Consider the following 20,135-nt stretch of genomic DNA (forward strand, 5'->3'; position numbering starts at 1 on the left):
CATCTCGCCACAAAACTGTATCTATAGTTATATTATGTAATTAATTTTTCATCTACTTCTTTCAAAAAAAAAAAAAAAAAAAAATTTATAATTTCACTCTTGCAAACGGACACTCAAAAGAAGATGTCATCACCATCCTCAACTAGAAACAAGGCGGCAAGATAAAGCGTGACTTGTGGGAAGTCCATATGCACATGAATGCTAGATTAATGTACTCATCTTGGGGAGAGTTTGGCATCACCCCGTATCTTACCATATCGCCAATGGAATAATTTTCCATCCGTCCAGTCTAGATGAAGGTGCTCCCTAAGCGTGATAAAAAGAACGAAGATTATTGAGCATATGATAGGCGGTTTTTTACAGAAAATCTCTCGTTTGAGTGTTGCACTTTGACACTAGCCATAATCTTCTATTGTCCACCATAAACATAGACTTAAGAACAATATGCTGCCCTAATGCTGAACCATACAATAAGAGATGGGCCCACATGGGACCCATTAAGACTTTCATTTCTAATTTTTTGTTTCCAATACTTATAGATTGACCCACCACTATCATGTGGTGGAGAAGTACTAGTGGAAGACATTGCTCTCTCCTAATGAGGAGATGATCTAGATTGAGAAACATAACCCATGTTAACATCACAATGAGCCCATTTGTAAAGGTAAACAATCCACTATGGGGAATTGTATACCTCCTCCTTAAAAGGTGTAACATAACTTTAGCTTGGATTAGATTGTGTTCTCCCCACATACTTTCATGACTCATGTTGAAAGAAGATCCACTTTTGAGTACTAATGACCCACGCTTTATACTCAAAGGTAGTAGGGGTGTAAATGGATAACCGAAATCCACTTTCGAATTCGCATCTGCATCCGTTTAGGGGTGTCCGAATTCGTCTGATTATTAATAGGATGCGGATATGGTATACCCCTTTCTTACCGATTATTATCCATCCGATAAAATTATCCGATTAAGTTACCTATTTAGTTATATTATTCTTATTTTTATAAATTTTACCTATGATAGGTGACTATTTTTCTAGATTTTCTACTACAATAACTACCAAAGTTGTTAAATTCTTAAATTTCAAACATAGCCCTCACAATAGAAAGGTAATGATGTAATCAGGTAATCGAAAACTTGTATTCAATTTATATTCGTACCCATTTAGAAGAATCTACTTAAGAAAATAATTATCCAATTATCATTTGAATCCAACAGAATCCGTCCGAATATAATAGGATGAGGATATGGATATACTACTATTTGATCTGGAATCGATCCGTTTACACGCCTAGAAGGTAGGCCTTCTTCTAAATGTGAGATGGAGAAGTGCAGAGAGTGCAATCCTCTATCCTGACAGATAGTGGATCCGAACTCTGGCAATGCCCTATATTGTTTAGGAGCCTTGATCCTCCATTCCCAACCTGCCTGTGCCTCCATGCTCTTACACTAGTATGAGTGCGGGTCCTACATCATCGGGCTGGCCCGGACAGTGGATCCCACTATCTCATGTGAGTGTTGGAGCATTCGGATGCGCCGTTACAGAAAGGTTGGGAGCATATCATCCGGATCCATTATCTAGAGTCAACATTGCTCCTCCCTCCTAAATCTACTGGGAAGAAAAATCATGCATAAATGAACTGGAAACTTTGCAAGTTAATAAAGTGAGCCGTATAGCATGAGATCCTTTCCCTTAAACCCTTCGAAACCTCATAGGAGTCTTGTCTCTGCGAGTATTTCATTAAAAGTTTAAATCTCTCTGCACAGAATACCGCAGGCCAAGATCTCTCGATCCCAAGTTTCATGAGTTACATTTGAATAGTCTCCATTCTATAGCGGGATTTTGGAATCACTAATGGCTTTCAGACGATCAACGCTTCAGTATCTTTGGCGGTCGCTCGAAAGTCAAAGAGTATCATCGCTGTGAGTCCACAAGTTTCAACCTTTTCTGCATTTCATTTCGTTGGTTTTCTTTCTTATTTCAACTGCATTTTTTTATATACATGCTTTTTTAAGCGTAAACTTCTTTGAATTAAGCAGGCAAGGAAGCTCAAGAAGTTGCTCAAACATTGATACCAAAGGTAAATTGTAATGACCAGCTATGATTCCCGATTGGTTAACAATACTCGTCTCTATGTGGAGAGATATATATTTTATGGATTTAAATGCAAGAACTTTGTGTTGAATTTGCAAATTAAAACAAGACAATGTTGTCTGTTCCAGTACTCATTCATGGGAGGAGTAATTTACTTTCCTCTTGCAAGGAATATAGCTCGTTTCCTTGGATTGGGGGTAGTGCTGCGACCATTCGTTCTACGATGGTAATTCCTTCTAGCATAGAATTCAATTGATTGAGCAAAAGTTTCCTTCTCATTTGTATCTCTCTCCTTTGTAGTGATTTAATTTTTATGATCAGATAGGCTAGCATCAGTAAAGTTTATTTAGTATTTATGCTTTTTCACTCTTGAGTTGGAGGAGAAACAAAAGATCCTCTTGAAATTTCTCAAAGATGTGAGCTTCTGTTGTCTTCAGGGTGCGGAGTTATCATTCTTCCTCAATTACACTAGGCTGCTATCAACGCAAGTGAAACCACCTCCTCAAACACGACAAATGGTATGGAAACAGGCTGAAGGTAGAAAGAGAACGTCAATACTTTGTGGTCTATAGGAGTTTGCTTTAAAATTTTCTTAAGTGGCCCATCCAGAATGTATCCTACCTAACCTGCAGTTGGATTGCCTTGGTACATGGTAAAATAGGTTTTCTGTAGAGGCAGAGGATGGGCTCCCTTCATAAGCCATGCTGATAACCTTCTGCCACACCATTTTTCTGGTTGAAGTATCAGCACAGTTGGATGGTCATTCACAATAGACCATGCTTAACTGAGCTTCTTGTGTGTCTTAAATCAATTCTGAAAATAGCACATGATTATTTTATTATTCTCTCTCTCTCTCTCTACAAGCCAATGATGCATTTTTTTGTTAATCAGTATGGTTTCAAAATCAAACTAAAAATCTTCGTCAAGATGAGGACTCGAAATCATTTTAGAGTTAGTTTCTACTGGATGAAAGAATCCTCCATATGGATTATTTGATTCTTTAATGGTAGTCTTGCGCTTTATTTTAATTGTGGCTCTACATGTTCACTGACAGGATGTTTCTTTTGATCTCATGTATCCAGGGAGCCTTAAAAGTGTCCATGCAGAGTCCTGGAATTATCTATGAGCCATATGCTCCCCGTGAGCCCATCTCATTCTGGCAAAGGTTGGTTTAAGTCCACTTGCTCATTTTCTGTGTTGGATAACGTGGTCATTTGCTATAATAAGATAAATAACTAATGCAAGACCAGAGTAAAAAAATCTGAACTGTGAATGTATGACTCACAATAATCATGAATATTGTACCCTCAGCTCCCAACAGTTGAGCATAGATGACCCTCTCTACTCAAATAAAGTATGATCCTATTGAAGGGAGAGCTTCAATATAAGGATGTGGCCCTAGATATCCCAAATGGACTTGCACCTAACTAAGCTATTGTCCTAATGGCCAAGGGTGTTTCTCATATCCAACTCATGATCATGAGAAAATTATTTCACTTTCAATAAACACAGAGATCCCTTGAATCTGGTAGTTTTGTACCTGGACGGTATAACATAACTAACTCAGCAACACTTCTAAGCAGATGGTAAGTGTAACAGATCCGAGCACTGGCTTGTGCTTGCTGGATGAAAAGCTTTAGAAATTAATAATGTTTTGAATTATGTGTTAACAATAGAAGAATGTTATTGGCAATCACATTATCAAAGCCTCAAAGTTAATGTAAGAACAAAATCTTCCACTATAGGAACATCGAGAATCAAATCTTCATCTATATAAATAGGTAAAATCTGTAGCCAAGATGAGGATTTGAAACAGATTTGGTAAAACTAGAAAGACCATTTAGAAATGAATGAATCAAAGGTAATTCAGGAGTAGGTCCAGTAGACAATAGACAAAAAGTTGCTTTAGGCATCATGATTGTGTGTAATGAGGAGAAGTGACATTATTCTAATGTAAAGCTAAGATCAAGGATGACTTAACTCCAAACCAGTTTCGGAAATAGCATAAGTGACAAAAATAATCAGTTTAGGAACTGACACAAACCAGTTCTCCGAAATATAATCAGTCTTGACTTTAAGTGGAACTCATGTGGTAGCAAGCAACTGTTGTAAGTTTTGAAGAAATCAAACGGGTTGGATTGAGAGCTAAGGCTTCAATCACCAATACAGAAACCTAATTCAGAATTGAAAATTTTGAGTTGTAGCACAAACTGATGCATAGATGGTTCAACTTTGGTTGAATGTGGTCCAAGTGAGAGCATGCAATAGTTACAAATTTGAAGTGAATGTAAGTGCCTGATTCTCAGATATGGGAATGGATCTAAAATAGGAAGTTTAGGTTGAATGGTAGAATGAAGTGATGGTAGGATGAGATTGTGGATTGGATGGGAATATGAGATGGAATGTAGGCTGGTAAACTCAGCAGGGTTTCTGACATGGAGGGAACAAAGGAGGATTCAACCAGCTTAATTTTCAAGTTATACATCTGGTTCAATTGAAGGTGCAGCAACAGGCTTCGAACAAGAGAATAGCTTCTAGGGGTAGGTGGGTCTAGCTCTTGATAGCAAGGCTCCTTCAACCTATGTGTTTAGCTCTCAACAGCAAGGTCCTCACCCTTTTTATCACTCAAGCAAAGAGACAAGAATACTTAGAGTGAAAGCTTCATTAATCAGTTCATAAAAATCTGTGGGTTGAGAACAGTGCATTACCTATTTATAGAGTGCTAACACTTGCTCTCTGAGTTGCATAGAATGATAGAATATAGAAACTACTAGCCTTTGCTGAGCTAGCTAATATTCTCAGCAATAACAAAAATAGAATCTTACTAGGATTACAACTTAGAAACTAGGCTTTATCGATCAACCACATGCTTTAATACTAATATAGAAACCAATGGATTAGAAATAAACTCAAATCAGTCTTCAGTCTTCCTAAGAGCTATGGATCCCACAAATTCTCAAAAAGTGCTTTCAAAGTAGGACAAAGTAGGTCATGACACTGTTCATGTGAACGGTGTTTTGGCTCTTCTAGAGGCCTAGTTATGCAACCAATTGGCACTATGCCCAGGGGTTGGTTAAAAAATGAACCAGCCCTATTCTTCTGTTCTGTTATATTTCTTGCTGTTAATCAAATAGCAAAGAATTGAAGTAGGAAGAGGAATAGAGAAAATAAGCATTGAACTGATTCCTGAAGTCCTTTGTCTGTCTTAGGTCTGTTTTGTTCAGAGACTTCATTTAATAATCCTATTTAATTTTTTTTTGATGGAGATGTATGATTGCTCTTTTGACATCCATAGACTTGGGTCTTTTTGGTTGGTAGGTTGTACCCATGGATTTGGAATACCTCCTATCCTTTCTAGTGCAAATGCATGACATCTACTATATTTATAAAATTAAATTGCTTTTTTTTTTTGCATAAAATTTCACAATCAAATTTTTTTTTTGGATGAATAAATAATTATATTAAACAACAAGAAAGCAAGAATACAATGTCTTTCAGCAGAAGACCGAAAAGAAAAGCTAAGGCCCCAGGAAACAACAATTAGCCTGTTCTTGCGGTATCATCAACAGGGAGTGGGGGATAACTAACAGTCTAGAAGAAACATCAAAATAGTTGGCATTCCAAATCCTATCTAAAGAGCGGGATTTGGATGTGCATCTTCTAAAATTGTGCTCCCACCAAAGGTGATGGATCGAGGCACAGTATAGTAGCTTTCCAATCCAATCGCAAATGGAGGTACTTGCAAAGTTTCTTAAAATCCAAGACCAATCACAGGTAAACCCAAAGAACGCCTCGAACGGGGCCAAATGGAAGCTAGAGGTTTCCCCCAGATCGATCTAGAGAAGGGGCAAGAAAAAAAGAGGTGATCAAGGTTTTCCAAACCGTTCCAACAAAGGATGCAACTGGGGCTAACGGGGATATGGCGGCCAATAAGGAAGGACTGGGTGGGGAGAGCAAGGTTAAGGGATCTCCAAAGGGTTAGGGAGTGACGGGGGATGAAGCTTTTGAACCAGACCAAAGGGGGCTAGGGGGCTTGGGGCTGTGGCTGTGGAGGAGGTTCCAGGCTAAGGAAGTGGAGAAGGTTTTGGAGGGGGAGGGCAACCAAACAATTAGGTCACAAGTGGAACTAGAGATAGGGTGGAGAGACCAAACTTGTGTGAGGAATGGGGAGGGGCGCAGGGGTCCAACAACCATTTAAGATGAAAGTAGACAGGGGAGTGGATTTGGGGATACGGATATTATAGACAGTGCGGGGACCAAAATGATTGAAGAGAATTCCCATCGGAGGCCACAGGTCTAGCCTAAAAGAAGTGGAGGAGCCTTATGCAATGGAGGTAGATATAGTAAAGATGGTGCGGGGATGCAACAAGAGATTTTTTCTCCATATCCATAAAGGATTGGACGATATTGAAGCAGTCCCAGAAGGAATCGGATCGGAGGAGGTAAGAAAGACCCACTTAACCCAAATAGAATCATGCTCTGAGGTAATTTTTCAGATGAGTTTGAGAAGACAAGCCATATTAACATTTGAGATCAGGCGGATACCCAGGCCTCCTTCAAAGGTGGGATGGCATAAGGACGACCAACTAACCGGATGAATGAAGCGAGAGGATTCCTCCCCTTGCCACAAAAAGGCACAAAACAAGGACTCCATGGCTTGGATTGTTGATTTGGGGATGGAGAAAATTCCACACTAGTAGAGGTAGGAGGATTAGAGTACTGAGTGGATGAGGACCACCCTACCAGCAAAGGATAGAAGCTTGTCTTTCCAGAGCTAAAGCTTCTTACGGATATAATCGAGCATAGGGAGGCAGCGGTGGCGAGTGAGTCTACTAGGGAAGAGATGAAGACCAAGGTAGACCACAAGTAAGGAACCGGGCTTGAATCCCGAGAGCTGGAGAATGGAACCACGAAGCTGATCGGGGACACTAGAGAGATGGAGAATGGATTTGTCAAGATTGACACGGAGGCCCGAGAGGGATTCGAAAAGCGAGAGGGCTTAGAGGTGGAGGATATGGAAAGGTGGTCCGCTTTAGAGAAGATCATGTGATTATCCACAAAAACGAGGTGGGTCAGATTTAGGGACTTGCACTTGGGGATGGGAGAGATGAGAAGTTGATTAGTTTTGGATTGGAGGATGCGGGAGAGGACCTCTAGGGCTAGGGAGAAAAGATAGGGGGAGAGGGGGCAGCCTTGGTTAATACCCACCTCCTGGAATTATAGAATCCCACTGGGGAGCCGTTGGTAATGATGGAGAAACAGGGGGTTGGAGATATAAGTCTTGATCTAGTGGATGAAAGGGGGAGGGAAACCCATGGAAGAGAGAATGTCACCGATGAAGTGCCAATGAATAGAGTCGAAGGTGGTCTACCTTAAGGAGCGCGGCCAGGGAGTGAGTAGATTTATCAAAGCCACTGACAATTTCTGCTTAAAGAAGAATGTTATTCGTAATACTACGGCCCGAGATAAAAGCAGATTGATTTGCGCTCATAAGAGAAGGTAAATCCTTTTTTAGCCTATTTGCTAGGACCTTAGAGATGAATTTATAGAGAAGGTTACATAGGGAAATATGATAGAAATTGGAGAGAGAGGAAGCTCCTTGCTTCTTGGGAATGAGGCAAAGGAATGTTTGGTTGATGGACGAGAGATGGGAAGGGTTAAAAAAGAAGCTACGGATGGCACGAACAAGGTCTTCTTCAATGAAATCCCAAGAGGCAAAAAAGAAACCCATGTTGAAGCCATCAGGCCCTGGGGCCTTATTAGACTTGTGGAAACAGATGGCCAAGAGGATCTCTTCCGAGGAAGGGATAACACTGGTATGATAACCGGGTCGATGAATTTATTGATGAGATTGGAGGGGAGAGGGGTGCGGACAGGAAGGGAAGGTGGAGAAAGAAGGTTAGACAAGAAAGAGACAATCTCTTCCTTAATGTTGGCAGGGCTGGAGATGCAAACCCCATTGCTAGTGATGAGGGAAGAGATGGAGTTGATGTTATTTTGGGCTTTGAGGGACCGATGGAAGTAGGTTGAATTGGAGTCTCCGAACTCAAGCCACTTGATTCTAGCTTTCTACGCTAGAAAGCTTTCTTCAGAGGAGAGGAGAGAAGAAAGCTCAGAGGGAAGGGATTTCTCATCTTCGGCAAGGGAGGGATTGGAAGGATCATTTTGAAGGAGAGATTGGGTGTGCTGAAGATTCGAACAACAAGAGGTGACACTAGAAGAGATATTGCCAAAAGTAGACAATTTCCAAGAGCGAGGAGGTTCCTTGGTGTTGCAAAGCTTACGAGCAAAGGTAATAAGAGGGAGAGAGTGACAGTGGACAGGCTTGGCCCAAGCTTCAAGAACTATAGGCATGAAAGAAGGGCTAGAAATCCACATGTCAAAGAATTTAAAAGGCTTTGGGCCAAAGGAAACGGGAGGGGAAAGGTGGACAAAACAGGGGGAGTGGTCAGATAGGATGGAGCTAGAGAAAGAGGCATAGGAGGGAGGAAAGGAGGAAAGCCAAAATGCGTTAACTAGAAAACAATCAAAGCTTATATGCTATCCTAGCCGGACCCGAGCGGTGATTATGCCAAGGGAGGGGATGGCAGAACCAACAGAGGTCGGCAATACTTGAATCTTCAATGTAGGCATTGAAGTCTCCAACAGCGACATGATCCGGAGTGGAGCCTTCGATACGCTTGTGGGAATACCGGATGATATTAAAATCCTTGCCAATACCCCAGGGGAGATTAGGGGATAGAGAAGAGATAGAGCGAATATCCTCCTAGAGGGGAGTCCGATCAGCAGCATGGTTGAAACCGTAGATGACGGAGAGAAGGAAGGGGGAGAGAGATTAGGGAGAATACTGAGATGAATGAGCTTGGGGGAGGATCTAAGGAGAGAAATTTGGACTCTCAAGGGATCCCAAAGAATCTAGATACGATTGTTGATGGAGGAGGAGTTATAGAGGAAAGACCAAGAGGGGGCAATAGACTGGGCAATTCGATGGAAATTCTCCAATTGGACGTGGGTTTCAAGAGGGGCACAAAGAGGGACATTAGATGACTTGATGGTATTTTTAACCTCGGCTTGCTTTGTTGGGGAATTGAGGCCCCTAATATTCCAAATAAAGAACTTAGACATTTGAGACAAATGGGTAGGGGCAGCAACTTCGCCGTTGGGGGAAGGGCAAGGGGAGGGGAAGGAGACACTTGAGGAAAAGGGAGTGACGTGGGGAATCTCACATAGGGGGGAGCCAAGCGGTGATGAAGTGTCAAAAATGTCGGGGTCAATAGAGGAGTTGGAGGATGGGAAGCTTGGTTCTCGGTTGACAGGGGAGTTCTCAGGAGAAAAATGGTGGTTTGGCTCACGGGTAGAGAGGTGATCTTTTGAAGGAGAAAGGGGGGGGGGGTAAGGGGTGATGGGCCGAGGCTTGGGGGCAGTGGGTTGGGTGGGAGAGGAGAGATTTAAGGGTTTAATAGTGTTTGTGGGGAATGAGGGTCCACGGATAGGTAATGGTGGAGGCCCGAAGTTGGCATGGAGGTTAAGCCCTTGAGAGTTGGGCTTAGGTAGGGAGATGGAATTAAGGTTGCTGGTGGAGGGTTTAAGTGAAGTGGGCTTGGGCTTTGGCTGACGGGGTAAGTTGTTGGGGACAGGTTTAATGGGTAAGTGGGTTGGAGGCGGTGAGGGTAGAGAGGGAATTTCGGTTAAAGTTAAAGGGGCTAAGATGGGTTTTGCAGAGATGGGGTTTGTCGTAGGACGAGAGGGGGTTAAGGGTGAAGGTTGCTGGGAAACTGAGACCAATACAGATATCTTCAGGATTGGGGTTTCGAGAATGGTATGGAGATTAAGCACTTTACCTGGAGGCTACTTTTCAGGCGGTCGAGCTTTCGAAACAGCAACAGAGGTTAGCGTAAGTGTAGAGGCCTTGGTGGCAGCAGCAGGAGTGGCAGAACAGATCGCTTTTTTGATAGTTGCAGAGGAGACTTTTTGGTTTGCAGGTTGCAGGTCTCTGTTGGCAGAATCGTAGAGAGGTGAAGCTGCTTCGGGCATGTTTTGCAGGGCTTTGGAGGTCATGCAAGTCGCCAGCGGCAGATTTTTTTCCTTTTCTTCTGTTTCTCCGTTAAGTATTGGTCGGAGCAGGCTTTGGGGCTTCAACTCTGTTGGTGATAGAATCAAGATTAGAGATCTTCGAGACAGTAATTTTTTCCAGCATATCTATAATTTTTTGAGGGGGTTTAGGAACCAAAGCCATCTTTTCAGTTGAGGATGAACCAGTGAACGGCGTAGTTGCAGGCAAAGGTTGTGAGCCGGCATAGGCAGACATAGGAGTTGTAGCAGAGCAGGAGGCATCCTCGTGTCCAAACGACGAGCAAAGGCAGCAGCGGAGGGGAATCCAATCGTACTCTATAATCTGTTCATAACTCAGACCAAAGTCGTCTGCGATAGAGACAGACGCCGGAAGGGGTTTAGAAGCAAAGAAATCCACACAATTGCAAGCATATGAAAGTCTGCTGTCGGATTGCAGTGGCTTACCAATAGCAGACCCAATTTGATGACTGAGGCAATCACTATTTCAGAACTTGAGAGGCAGACCAGGGAGGTTGATCCACAGGGGAAGAGTGTTGAAGTCGACCCTGCGGAGAGGAGAGGAAGGAGACCAGGGCTTAATGAAGATTTGGAACTTCCCAACACCAGGGAGATCCTTCCAGGACTTGGGTATTGCAACACAGAGAGGAAAAGTTGAATAGGAAGACTCCGGACTCTAGCAGGTAGGTTTCTATAAGGCCCAATGCATTCCATTGTTTTGCGAGAGAGGTAGTGAGGATATTAAGAGGGGGTACAGGACCAAGGAATTGGCCAATGATGGCAGACTCCATCGATTAATACCAGGAGCAGTGGATGAGGAGGGGCAGTGAGCAGAGGGGTGAGCGAGGTTGTTTGAAATAGCAGGAACAAAAGAGAGGCTAAGGTTAATGGTTGATGGATTTTGATTTTTGGAAAAGGGAATTCCAAGCTTTGGGAGGGGAACAAGGGGAGGCAGTGGGGAGTTGGGGAGAGATTGGGGGGGGGGGCGAGGAGGAGGCTGGGGGTTGAGGATCCATTTTTGTTCAGGGAAGATATGCCAGAGAAGACAACCAGAGCCCAGATGTGTCAGCTTAGTGACTACAATTTAAAGAATTTTTTAGGGATATACGAGTTACCAAAATCAGTCTTTCTAACATGCTTTAGAAACACTAACATGATGACGACTGTCACGACTCACAATCTAAATGTTATTCATTCACATCCAAATAAAGTCATTTGCACAATGATATTTCTTGCATTTTTATTTTAAAATTGTCTTTAGAAGATTGCAATTTCGTGGTTTTTTAACTAACTACTTGGTAAGTTTTGAAACAGATGGTTCACAAGAAGTGGTTGGAGAAGAACAAAGGAAGATGTGATTCTAGAGGTACCACTTGATTGCTTGCCAGTTGAAGTTCTCTCATGGAGCGGGTTTTTAGTGTCAAAGCCCAAACCATATGTAGAGACACAAAATGCATAAGTTATCAAATGACTGAACTGGTCTATGTGCTGCATCACAAGACAGGTTCATGGATTCAATTCCAGCTTAAGGGCCAGAAAATATATATGGTTATGAATTTTACTGTGCTTTAATGTTTGCAGCTCAAAAGTGCATACGCTATTAACAAATTAAGGAAGTCTGGATATAACAAGAAGAAGTTCTATCAAGAAGCCGTAGAGCTATACAAGGAGGTGATTATATGTTTGAATTTTTAGTTTTGTTTTTGTAAGGAAGTGTATAGACTGATGACTTCTTATTCATGGAAAGAGCATCCTCACACTGTCTATTTTGATTAATTGACATTTTATTAAGTTATTTGGCTTTGTTTGCATTAGTGAGTTCTTTGAACAATTCTGAGTTGCATGACAGCATTTGATGGTGAAATTTGAACATCAATTATCAGATTCGGTGAAGCATATTGTGCAAGATGGGGAAAAAGTATCTGATTGCAGGTGCATACAAAAACATGGATTGTTGTCAACTATGCCCCATGCCTACTTTTTCTCACCTACTCAACAGTTGCCTTATAAAAGCTACTCGAAACTGAATTGACAAATATAGAGGTTCCATATCATCAACATGAACCCTGTCTGGGAAAAATCTTGGCCTGTTATACTGGATGAGTTCATTGTATATGATGCGTTAAAGTTTTACATAATTATATATGCATAATTACTTGGTTTAGCTCCTATGGTCATGGTTAATTTATCCACTCATCAGGCTTTATTCTGGTTAGTTAGTCAGTTCTGCCCTGATGTCTATGTCTTTTGAACTATTCAATCAGTTTGGCTTTCCTTCATCATAATGGACCTGCTGGAGCATCATAATCAAAGAGTCGCTAAGATGTTGTTTCAGGAGGCTCAAGCAGATGACCTGCTTTTCTGTATGCTTTGTGTCTCCAGGCGACCTTTGTACGCCATATGATGCTGTATGGGCTGACAGTCTCTTTTTTGACATATTTGTATTTAGGTTTCTTTTTTTTTTTTTTTTTTGTTTTTTTGAAGTGATCAAATTTATTCCTTGACACCACGTAGTATTGGTGGTTCACTTTGTTACCATGAGATGAGAAGCATGGGTTCATTTTGAGATTAAAGGGGCAAAGAAAGAAAAGAAAAGAAAAGAAAGAAAAGAAAAGAAAAAAATAATTAAAAGCTTATCCTAGAAAAGATAAAATTGATTGGGGTTCATTGGAAATTAGAATAAAAAAAGAAAGGAGTCTTTGACTCTTCTTCTTCCCATCTTGACTCCATGATTTGGTAACCCTTTTCTCCATCTTGATTCCAAGTCCATGACCATGTCCAGAGTTGATGAGGAACTTTTCAGTCCTACTCCAATGCTCTTCTTCTACAAAGCTCACGTTAGCAGCAAGTCGACAAGTGGCAACTCCTTTAGTCTTTGGATTTTCAGCCACTGTTCCAGGCTCGGTTTTTTTTTTTTTTTTTTTTGCCTTTTTCTCCTTCCTTCAATGAACTTATTCTCTTCTTTTGTTACCTCTATTCTCTTTCAGTTATATTCTTGCGTTCTTCTTCTTATTTGTTCCCCCCCTTTCTCCCTTCTTCAGTTCTTCACTTCTTACCTTCTCTGGCTGGATTTTTCTCTGCAATAGCCAGCATGTCTAGTATCCAAGTATTTCATAGCTAGTACTCCATATACTCCGTATGAGTTATACAACTTCTGCTATTATGCTATATTGCTATTGTTTTATGATGAGATTAACTCACGTTTACTTCTTTTTATGATAATATTGAAGAGTCATAATCACTTATAAGTAGAACCAAATAAAATTTAATATGTTTTTTGTGCCACTTAAAATAGTCGCACAAAAAATGTACACTAGAACACTTTGTTTGCCAAGGTACCACCATGTGGCAGCCTAATCGCCATGGCGAGAGTCCCTAGACATGTGGTTGCTTTACCGCTTTGATAACTATGTTCTCGAGTGAGCAAAATTCCATCTTGCCATGCTAGATGCGGCTCTATCTGGAAACTATTCTTATACAATATTGTAATCATAATATCATGTGTAGTTCTATTTCTCATTTTCTATGATGTGTTTTTTTCTGAAGATCAACAGTTTAATAGCCAACGGGGACAAGTCATCCCTACGGAAGCTAGTTACAGAGAATATGTATTCAGTAAGTTTCCCTCTCTCTCTCTCTCTCTCTCTCTCTCTCTCTCTATATATATATATATATATATATATATATATGCACACACACACACAAATATACATATATCAACAACCAATATATCTTGCTGAAGAATGAGTATTAGTTTTCTCAAATATTGAGTTATTGATGCCATACTTTCCAATTTGACATTGACAGGGCCTTAAGAATGAAATTAAACAGAGAGAATCAAAGTGGAGTGGTGTTTACTGGGAGTTGGTCGAGCCTGTGGTTAACATACGAACACTGCGAGCCCGCCTGGTAACTATCACTTTGATGACCATATGTTTAAGCATTATCATAAGAGAGAGTGTGCTACACAGATGAGCTCTATAGGTGGAATTGACAAAAGGGAACCAACCAAACCAGCCATACCCCTTGAGCAGAAAATAAGAAAGAAAAATATCTGCTTAAAGAAAAAGAATAACAGGGACCAAAATTGTAATCAAACAACCTTTCAAATGGCACTAAAACAACCTTTTCAGATGGCCTTCTGCTGGTGCCTAGGCATCCAAGAGTTACCTTGATTTCCCCCCCCCCTTTTGATGCCCTGCTCGCTTAGACACCATGACAAATATGACGAGGACACATACTAGCTTTTGGCCATCCGTTGTGTTATATAAGAAAAACCCTTGTAAGAACTAATCTTGATCTTTTATTCTAATATAATCTAATATTTAATCTTTACCATTACAGTAAGTAAAATATCCTAACTTTGATGGTAAAATATCCTTGACATTCTAACTAACTTTGATGTAACCAAGGTTGCCCCCCCCACCCCCCCCCCCAAAAAAAAAAAAAAAAAAAAAAAAAAAAAAAGAAGAAGAAGAAGAAAAAAGGGCCCAACAAACAAGACCCAAAAGGCCCCAACCAAAGCTGGCCGGATACCCTGGGGTATTTTGATCATTTCCCCAGCCCTTTTAGGCTCAAGAGGGGTCTGGTTGGAGTCCCCTGATCCAAGGGTCATGGGTCTATTTTTATATTTCTGTTTGGGTTTGTTTTCCTCAAGTTATTGAAGAGTCCTAGTTGGGATCTAGTTGCAATATTTCTTCTAGATAATTCCTATTTTCACTTTGTTATTTTCTTGTGGTCCCAGTTGTCACTTACTTGGCAATTAGTTATTAGCTTTAGAAGATTCTTTATTTGTGGTCATTAAGTAGTCGAATCCAATTGAGTTTCTAGTTTAAGTCCAAGTCTTTCCATGTAAGGCTCCTTGTAAAGAATCAAGTTGAAGATTAATGAATTGAAGCTTGGAGTCGTTGAGTTAACATGGCCTGGGCTGTGTGTTTTGAATTTTCAGCATTGTTTCTCCTCCAACTCAAGTAGAGCAGCACCTTTCCCTCCCTCCTAAGTAATTACGGCCCCTCCCTCACCCCTTCTCTGCCCTGCGATCTGTCAAGAACCCCTCCCCTCCACTTGCAAGCCTCCCCAGCATCCTGACCCTCCCCCTTCCTTTCTTGCGGTAGGCCTTCCCCCCCCCCCCCCCCTCTTCTTTTTCTCTTTTTTTCCCCCTTTCTTGAATCTTGCTGTAGATCTGAAACAGAAAAAAGAAAGAAGAAAGAAGAAGGAAAAGAAAGAAAGAAAAAAAGAAAAGAAAAGAAGAAAAAAAAAAGAAATAAAGAACAATCAAGAATCTTGAAGAATTCCATGATCCATTCAAGAGTTCTTCAAGATCCAATCAAGAACCCCCTCCGGCCCTCCCCCTTTGCCACAAGATTCCCTACCCCTTCCCCTCTAGCCACTAGACCCTAGAACCCATCTTTGCTGACACTAACCATCCCTAGACTCAATCCTTGTCTTCCCATTATCCTCCCTGGGCAAGTTGGGTTATCCAAAATCATACCCCTAGAGACCCTAGTTCTCCCCATTCCTTTTCCTAACAACTGTAGCTCATCCCATAGGATCTGTGTCAATTTTGTTAAACCCTAAACCCTTCCCTAACCCATTCCATACACAAGACACAAATTCCCAAATTGATCCAGCCCTCCTAAAGATCCTTGTTATCCTAATATCATCCCATTGGTGAATTTGTTAAAACCCTGACTACCCTTTTTTAAACCTTGAACATCCCTAACCATACCTAAAGCATCCCATAGGTAACCCCTACTTTATAGATATGCCCAATTATTTGCTGGTTCTAATTAAAGAGGGTCTTGAAAGGCTAACCCAGACCCTAGATTACATCAAACTTCCAAGTTCCAACAGCAGAAATTGTTCCTCAGAAGGACACTTGTCAATAGATCAGTCATAGCTTCCTTGATATATCTCAAGATTGCAATATCTAGTCGCAATTGATAGGTAATTAAACAACCTTTCAAACAGCACCTGAACAGTTAGTTGTGACCAGCAGTATATTAAGAAGTGTACTGCCCAGCAGTATGTAGAGGTCCCTGACCTGAAATAATGAAGTCCAACTCCATTGATCAACTTCTTCCACAAAGAAGATAGCTAGTGGTTTCCAAGCGTTTAAAAATAGCAACCTTGTATTGCTTCCTATCCAACTATTACAGCCCATGATGGGGTTTAAAATAATGGTGACTAACAGCCTTACAGCTCGAAATCAATTAGAAAAAAGAATCCTAAACTGATACTGCTTCACCTAATTCTAAGTGTCAACTCTATTTAAAGGGCTTTTAGAGAACATATATTGGCTCTACCATGCATGGGGGCCATTCTAAAACTTAACCCTAGTTATGAGGCCACTTAAATGAGTCACATGATCACTTAACTGACTCAAATTAGAAACAAATTGAACCAACAGGAGGTCCAACCAAATTAATTTAAAAGACCTAAAATAAGACTAATTGATATAACCTCACTGAGGTGAGGCCAGAATCCAGGATTTAATAAGGCGAGTCTGCAGTCCATTAGGGTTTCTAAAACCCTGCGGTTAGGGATTTAGGGCTGTTTAGGGGTTTTAGGGTTTGTATGGATGGCTTACTAGGTTCGGCTAGGATTTGGAGGTTTATAGTGTATGAAATACAAACCTCAACCTTGCCAGCAAAGGAATTATGGCTTAGACTAGGTTTGGTTGGTCCGGTAGGTTGAAATTGGGATTGAAGGTTACTAGGGTTGGGGGATAAGGTTTCTAAAGTTTGGGCAGATCTAATGGCTAGATTGGCGTAGGTTCGACCTTATTTTTGGGTATTTGGAGAAGTTCGAAAATTAAAGAAAATACAAGGGGAAAAAAATGGTGAAATGGGTACTAGGGTTTAGGGGAAGAAGAAGGGATTCAGTTTTTCTAGGGTTTTGATGGGTAACTAGGGTTAGGGATGGGGATTGAATGCTGGGGTGGGGGTGATTATTCCAAAAGGGGTTGGGATTTGGTGGAGGGGATTAGAAGATAAGGGAATAAGGATTTGGGGAAGGAGGGGATGCCACAGGCTTGGGGAGGGGAGAAGAGAAAGGTTGTGCTGAAGAGGATGATGGAAAGGAGTTGGGGACTGCTCACTTGTTGGAAGAGTTAGGGGATTGAAGAATTTATGAAAAGACGAAGACACAGTGCTGCTACAGGGTTTCCTCCCCTGGAAACCCCTGACTCCACTCGATTCTCATTCAATCAAATTTTAATCAATTATCAAAACTGAATTGCTTAGATGTATGCGACATTGAATTGACTTAGACTAGGATTCAATTTTGAGATCCAAACAAAGGAGCTCCTACTCTAATAAGGATGCGACTTTCGAAAAGGAAACAAACTAGGTACTCTGGTCTAGGAGAACTCGAAACTAAATACAACTGGAAATTAATAGAACTTTACTCCAAGAAGGAATCCTATTTAAGATAAGATTCCAACTTACCTACTCCTAACAAGACTAGGAGTCTCATAACTTAATAAGGACTAATTCAAATAACAAAATAAATTTAGGACTGGAGTCCCAATAAGACTGTGATTCTAATAAAACCAAATTGGGCAGGACTAGGGCACCCAAAATGACCAAAATCCCCTCCATGTGGTTCAGCCTTCCTACAGGGCCGAAGGGTTTTGAGTGGCAGCCCTATACTTTCTTTCGGCTCTTGGGACTTCTCTTGAGTGGTCCTGCAACTTCCCATCACTAACTATGTGAACTTTTATACTTAATCAATGTGCCCCTGTTTTAGGCCCATGAAGTTCGCTGCTTACAAGGTAAGTGCGCCAATGAAGGTCAATCCATACATGTAGCGACCCTAGGTTGTTTTCTAAAGATCTGCATCATGGATGATCTTCTCACCACAAAGGCCCGCTGAACTTTTCTGAGCCAGAATATATTTTGAACAAAGAAAGAAAAGAATAAAATATAGGGAGGAGGGATTTGGAAGGACCTAAAACCAGGATCTGTCACCAATAGCTTCACACCATAGGCTTGTCACCGCAGCAACGGACTCATCTCAGCACACGTCATAAAGCTAAATGGTTTTTTTTTTCCTGGTTCCCAAAATCCTAAAACTGACGGGGTTAGTGTTCCTTGCTTCTATTTATATTACAGTGAATCAAGTTACAAAAAGTAGTAACCCTTAATATGCATGGGCTACAAGATGACTAAGAAACTTAATTCCAACATTGCATGGAATTATGGAAATCAAAGTTGGAAAATAGAAACATTATAGTTAATTACAACAAACAAAATATACTTTCTAAATTGAAAATAAGAACTAAATAGTGACAGCAGTAAAATCTGATCTTCCTCCACTTGATATCTCCAATTGAGTTTGATCAGATCTTCTACCAATTATCCCACACAAGGCTTTAATTGTCTCCTGGAACATTATCTTTTAATGGCCAAAATGTGCCCCACGTTGCTGAACCTTACCTGCGTGAGCTGCATCAGAGTACCTTCTTTTTCTTTTTCAGGTTTAAAGATGTTGCATTAGTATTTGATTTTTATTCCTGTTTCTTTTTGTCCAGATTGGAATTGATAAGAGTGATCTCAACAAAGTATTCATACAGCTTACTCTTGAGTTCTTGGCTAAACAGGTATGTGCTTTTTGATTTAGTTTTGAGTATTTATCATCATGAGTAATGTTGTGCAAATTAAAAACTTCAGGCCTTGGTTTGCTTTTAGAATAAATAGTGATCCTATCTTCATGAACAGTGTTATAAGGAACATACATCCATATAAAGTGATGCCATTTATATGTGGATAGAGAGCGCAGAAAATTAGAGTAGACCTACAGGTATCCATTGATGTGCCTTCCTTGCTTTGTCTTTTTTCTTTTTTGGGGAGGTGGGGGGTTGGCTGAATGAAAGAATTTCGTGAACTTCAGAAAAGAGAAACTGTCTCAAGAGTAAATTGGGGACTACAAACTTGAAAGGAGATAAGAAAAAACCAAAGTGTAGTCTAAGACCAAAAGGCCTAGGAGGGAGAAGGGAGGAGGGGATGATTCCTAGGAGCCAAGGATATGGCTGTTCTTACTTCTTAGAAGGGTCAATTCAAGACGTAGACGATGAAGAAACTTTTCCTTTGACTAAAGAAGTCTGGAGTTGGAGGTCCATTTTCTGAGTTTATGCTCCATCTAAATATGTTTATAGAAGCACAGAAAGCCAGTTTCCCAATGAGGTCAAATAAAGGGGAACCTCCAAAAGTCATGTTCACCCAAGTCTACTCCATTTTGAAAGGGAGAATGCATTTGGTTTGAGGCCATATTTTGCAAGGACACCTTCCTAAATGGCATGAGCAAGCGGACAGGCAAAGAAGAGATTGTTTGAGTCTTCAGATGCATTCCAGCAGAGGATGCAGTTACTAGGAATGGGAATGTGCCAATTTTGAAGGAAAGATTGCATTTGGAGACAATGGGAAAAAACACACAAAGTTGTGAAGCTATGGCAGGGAATATGCCTCTTGAACCAATCCAGGATTTGCCAAGGGGCAACCGCACATCTAAGTGACTAAAAGTTGATATGGAATCTTTTTAGGAAGTAAGCCGTAACTAGGGGAATCCCTTGCTACTTGGGTATAAAGTTTTTTGTTGGGGTGAAATTTGCCTAAATGCTGCCTTAAGATATAAGGCCAAGCTTTTAAACCCAGTGGTTTTTGCATGCATGTGTGAGTGTGTGGTGGTGTGTATGTGTGTTTCTTTCTTTTGTTATTAGCATCCATCTCACCAGTGTCTGTTTAACACCCAATGTGCTTGTTTTTTTGCAGAAGTTTGAGGCATACGATTTAAAAGGTGCGGTTGTTGCTGGAGATAAAACAAAAGAGGTAGAGATAGTCCAACTATTGGCGTCTTCTAATATCTTTGCCCCAAAATATTAAATGATCTAAACATTTATTTTGAAAATCTTATCCACAAAGCAAGGTTGTTAAGACGGCAAAGCGATCAAAGCAATTGGGGCTCC

General features: G+C 40.9%; 1 protein-coding gene across 1 annotated transcript in view; it reads left to right on the top strand.

Annotated features, from left to right (window-relative positions):
* Positions 1-1,614: 1,614 nt before the first annotated feature.
* Positions 1,615-20,135, top strand: part of LOC149019003 (Mitochondrial inner membrane translocase complex, subunit Tim44-related protein) — a 28,308-nt gene continuing 9,787 nt past the window's right edge. The window contains exons 1-11 of the mRNA XM_089153088.1: positions 1,615-1,929; positions 2,047-2,087; positions 2,230-2,327; positions 2,539-2,619; positions 3,184-3,266; positions 11,486-11,537; positions 11,753-11,842; positions 13,718-13,786; positions 13,979-14,080; positions 18,705-18,773; positions 19,942-19,998. Of these exons, the coding sequence (XP_089009214.1) occupies positions 1,862-1,929; positions 2,047-2,087; positions 2,230-2,327; positions 2,539-2,619; positions 3,184-3,266; positions 11,486-11,537; positions 11,753-11,842; positions 13,718-13,786; positions 13,979-14,080; positions 18,705-18,773; positions 19,942-19,998 (810 nt within the window). The 5' untranslated portion in view covers positions 1,615-1,861. The remainder of the gene's footprint in view (positions 1,930-2,046; positions 2,088-2,229; positions 2,328-2,538; positions 2,620-3,183; positions 3,267-11,485; positions 11,538-11,752; positions 11,843-13,717; positions 13,787-13,978; positions 14,081-18,704; positions 18,774-19,941; positions 19,999-20,135) is intronic.

The sequence above is a fragment of the Hakea prostrata genome, chromosome 4, assembly GCF_041222555.1.
Source record: "Hakea prostrata isolate BN-2017 chromosome 4, UWA_Hpros_2, whole genome shotgun sequence".
In the NCBI taxonomy this organism is placed as follows: Eukaryota; Viridiplantae; Streptophyta; class Magnoliopsida; order Proteales; family Proteaceae; genus Hakea; species Hakea prostrata.